Source organism: Apis dorsata, unplaced genomic scaffold (genome assembly GCF_000469605.1).
Source record: "Apis dorsata unplaced genomic scaffold, Apis dorsata 1.3 scaffold_1085, whole genome shotgun sequence".
NCBI lineage: Eukaryota > Metazoa > Arthropoda > Insecta > Hymenoptera > Apidae > Apis > Apis dorsata.
Window position 1 is genome coordinate 60,696 of NW_006264183.1, and position 4,928 is coordinate 65,623.

The window sequence follows — 4,928 nt, forward strand, 5'->3', positions numbered from 1 at the left end:
GTGTCCTCGCCCAAGCGCTTCGCGTTTCCGCTGCGCGGCGAACACCCTAAGCTCCCGCTTCTCCTCCTCGGTCAGCCCGCTGCAGTACCGTGCCTCGTTGTCGTGCGGTGGGAGTTGTTGCAGCAGTTGCTTCACCCGTTCCCGCTCGCCGGCGCTGCCCGCGTACGGGATCTTGTCTTCCGGTAGTGCACTGAAGTACAGGTGTACCTGTGACACATGGCGCGAGAAAATGGTAATTAAGAGCAACATGCTGTGAGGTATTAGGAGATTTTCTGGGGGATCATGGGATATGGCGTTTTCGATGAGAAAGCGCGATAAATTTGAAAGCTGAATAAAGAGGATTCTTTTTTTTGACATACTAAGTGAGTACTTAAATCTTTTTTTTTTTTTTTAATTCTTAGAAATTATAGATTTGAAAATTTATGAAAATTGTAGAAATGATATTATTATATATTTTAGAAAGAGAATTGGAAGAGGAAGTATTTTTGATAGATATTGAACTTTGATATTACAATGTGTTTCATAAGTTTCTTTTTTATGAAATAAAATTTTTATAAATAAATTCTTTTTTTATATTACAGCTTTTTTATCATATATTACAAAATTCTTATTATTATTTATGCAATATAAAATATATTACAAGAATCTTTACATTAGTAATAATCTTTCTTTGTGAGATGAAGATTTGTTTGATAAAAAGTATTTATGTATAATGAGAGAGGATTACTGGCAATAAATCAGATATTTTATTACATAATATATAATACTAAGTAATAATAATATAAGAATAATATAAAAATAATTAGGTTGAAGTTCTTTTAGAAAATTCTATCAATATAAATATATCAATGTAAAATTATTATTAATATCTATATCTATAATATTAATTTTCAATTATATAATAACAAATTTCAATATAAAAATGAAAAAAATAATATCAAATTTTTATAAAAATAATATATATGAAAATTTATATATAATTTATTAGTATACACATGTGTTTAAATATATGTATATTTTGATATAGGTTTGAAACTACTACATAGCTCTTAGATTAGATTATGTGATACGAAAATGCATTATATGATGAGATTTAATCTATATTTATAATATATTTAATCTGTGTTTTTATCACAATAGAAGGAAAAATGGAATAAATAAAATTTAACTATAAAATGTTTGATATTAATTGTGAAAAAAAAAAAATAATAAAAATAAGAATAATTTAATCATTTTTTAATAATAATCATAGTAAGTTTTACGAGGTTAGTCAAAAAGGCTAAAAGATTTAGATATATATCATGATGCTCGATATTCATCATTCATGAATAATTCAGAAATGAAATGCTTACAGTTACACGAGACACGTGACGGTCTCCTCCCTTGAACAAAACATTAGTACAATAGTCTGTAATAATGTTTTATTTCACTTATGGGATCGATATAACTCGAATCATTTTTGACTTATATTCTGGTAACATCTTTTGATGTTTTTATTCAATAAAAAAATTAATATAAATAGAAGTAAAACAGGAAAGAATAATGAATCTATAATTTATATAGTATATGAATAGTGGTATAGTGAAAAAGCATTTAATTTTATGATTATTTGACAACAAATAATCTCATAAATTTAAATTTGACATTTTAGAAATGAAATTATATTAAAATTTTATTATTTATCATTTAAAAATTCATATTTTATCATTTATTATTGCATGATAATGATTAATGATTTAATGATAATTAAGAATTATTTTAGATAAAAAAAATGAATAGATAGAATGCCCAAAATTTGTTTAAAGAAATAAAAAAGAAAACTACTATTTTGATAAAGTAAAAATTTGATTTTAATTTATATTCATCTAAGATTTTGTAAATGTGTTTCTTTTTTTAATATTAATAATATTATTTTTTAATTTATGCATATACAATTTGCAATATATGAGTAAATTTTTAACATATAGCATAGCTAATAAAATCATGAACAGCAATGCACAAATCTAATATTAATTTAATTTTCTTGATTTAATTTAAAAAAAAAAAAAAAATGAAGATATTTCAAATTAAAAATAAGCGAAGTATGTTTTTAAAAGTGAAGAACAAGAAGATAAAATCGATTACATCAAAGGAACATCAATATGTCAGTATTCTAAGCGTGTCAAATAAGTTATTTTCTTACTTGATCTGGCCTGAGACCTGGCGGGACCCACGTGTACTCTTCGAGGGCGCATCCGCTGTCATCGTCGCTCTGAGAATGCCTCTGATGATGCATCAGGGCCTCCTGAAGGGCGAGGCCCGGCGGAGCCGGTTGCACAGGACTTTTGAAGGGTTCCTGATGAGAAGAACCGGCGGCCCCACTTTGGAAAGCCATGGCCATGGCCATCGGCGGACCAGGACCGAGGCCGAGTCCCGAGGGACCACCCGCCTCCGTCGAAGTCCGCTGATGTTCCTCCCTGGGACACCTGCAGCTTCTGCACACCTTTCTGAAATCAGAATTCTGAATTAAAGTTAAGCGGTCTACAAATAACGAGATCATTGATCCTTTTTTCTTTAATTAAAAATAAGTTGATGATGTCTGATTTTTGGATCGAATCGAAAGTCTCAAAAAGTTTTTTAGCTTGTAAAAAATTAAATTTTTAGACTTTATTTTTTATCCATGTAATGGATTAGAAATTATAAAATTAATTTGAAGTTTAAAAAATTTAAATATGTATTTTTTTTAAAATTATATTATTTTTATGAAATAATTTGAGAGTAATAATTGTTAATGAATAATAATTAGAATGTTATAATTATTAAAACATGATAACAGTTTTAGATAAAAAAACAATATATAAACAGTATACTTTTTAGTGTTATTCAAGTTATTCCTAATAAATTTGCCAAATCTATATTTATTATAGTAAAGTAACTTTATCATTATGAAGATTATAATAAATTTAATTTATTTTTACATAAAATTCCAAATTTTTATATTTTATTATAATATTTTATTGTAATTATATATTATATATATTTTATAGTGTACTAAATTTATTACAGTAGATTATATTAATTTTATAATTTTATTTTATACATATGAAACTATATAATTGATTGATAATGATAGATGTTATTATTTAATTATTATATAAGTTATTATATTAAAAGTTTGCATTATTATTACTTTTTTACAAGAAGGATGATTAATAAAATTTTTTAAAATGTTCTAAAATAAAAATAGCGCATTGATCTTAAGATGATAACGCAGAAAATCAAAATTAAGAAAATATTAACCAATATAAAATATTAATTAATTATGATCATTAGTATAATTCATAAAATTAATTAACATATGCATAATATATAATTTATTAATATAATATATAATATATAGATTTGCTTATAAAAGTGCAAACTGAATCTAGGAAAGAATTTCAATTAAATCCATTTAATTGAAACATGAATGAATTTATACTAAAAATGAGATGTATATTACCATGAAAAAAATAATAACAAGAATGTGAATATTGAAAAAATTTTAATTGATTTTAAACTAATATGTAAAGTATTAAAATTTTTTTATATAGTATGCAATAACGAACTTATGGTAAAGCACGAGTTGCATATTAATGTAGCAACAAGTTCCAAGAACACATTCTTTTTCCAGAGGAAGTGATAAATTCGTTTCCCATCAATTCAAAGAAATGAAAAGATCTTGATTATATGTATACTCTTCAATTTTGATAAAAAAAAAAAAATGTATAATCGCATAAAATTAATATATCCTTTAATTTCAACTGAAAAATAAGAGAACTGAATGTAATAAAAAATAAGACACATGAAACATTAAAATCCTCTAATTTTAATTAAAAAAATAGAGAAAAAAATAAATGTAAGTAAAATTGAAATATTATTTTCCAACCAAAAATTAAATCCAACATCTAGTAATTTCAGACCAATATAAAATAATGTTGATTCAATTAAAAAAACACGAGCACATATATACACATATAGATAAAAAATTTATTTAATCCGTAAAAGAAAGAAGAGAAAGGAAAAAAAAAAAAGAACAAGCGTTAATTCACTTTCAAGTCGAAAAATACGCGTGTACAATTTAGGAGGTAGTTTATCATTAAGATGCATGATACGAGAGAAAGAGAAAGATTGCGAGAGATACCGTGACAAGAAAACCTATTTGCATGAAAGACGATGAATTGGCGGCGAGTGGTAAGCCTGATTATACAGTAACCAGCGGCAAAACATTTGTTTCCATCGAAATCCCATATAACTACTAGACAGCGAGATCTGAACAAGCTTGTATAAAAATCTTAATTTAAAAGCTAATTCATTTTAAGGACAAATGATGGAATGAAGGAACTCAATTTTCAATGAGAAAGTGTGAATTTTGTTTGGTAGATAATTATTCAAATATTATATACTTGTTTTTTTATTTTGAAAATTCATTTTTTCCATTCTGTTCAATTTTAAGATCAAATGAAATAAACTTTTCTTTCTTTCTAATATAATGATTATAATATTAAAATTAAATGATAGTAAATATGTAGATTATATTGATATTTTATTAGTATTATATTTTATTAGTATTATTTAATTTTAATGTAACAAATTTTAATAACGAATAATTTAAGTTTATATATATTCTATAAGAAATATTATAATCACTAATTCGTCATTAATTTACATATTTTAACACATTTATGATGTTTAAAACGTTTATAAAATGCTATTATACTTGTAGATATAAATAGATAATTTCACAATCATAACATATACTTTAAAGTAATGTACCATCAATAAATATCCAGAAGTATTTATTAAGTACCATTAAAAATCAAGAAATCTTTAAGATAAATCTCCAAAACATTTATGAAGTGTTACTATACATCTATAAATATAATGCATATATTATTATATATATATAT

General features: G+C 24.5%; 1 protein-coding gene across 1 annotated transcript in view; it reads right to left on the reverse strand.

Moving 5' to 3' along the window:
• The window catches only part of LOC102674625 (protein prickle-like), a 14,040-nt gene that overhangs the window by 6,095 nt on the left and 3,017 nt on the right, over positions 1-4,928 (reverse strand). Inside the window, exons 2-3 of the mRNA XM_031514635.1 lie at positions 2,183-2,486; positions 7-207 (exon numbers count right to left, since the gene is read on the reverse strand). Coding sequence (XP_031370495.1) covers positions 7-207; positions 2,183-2,486 — 505 coding nt within the window. The remainder of the gene's footprint in view (positions 1-6; positions 208-2,182; positions 2,487-4,928) is intronic.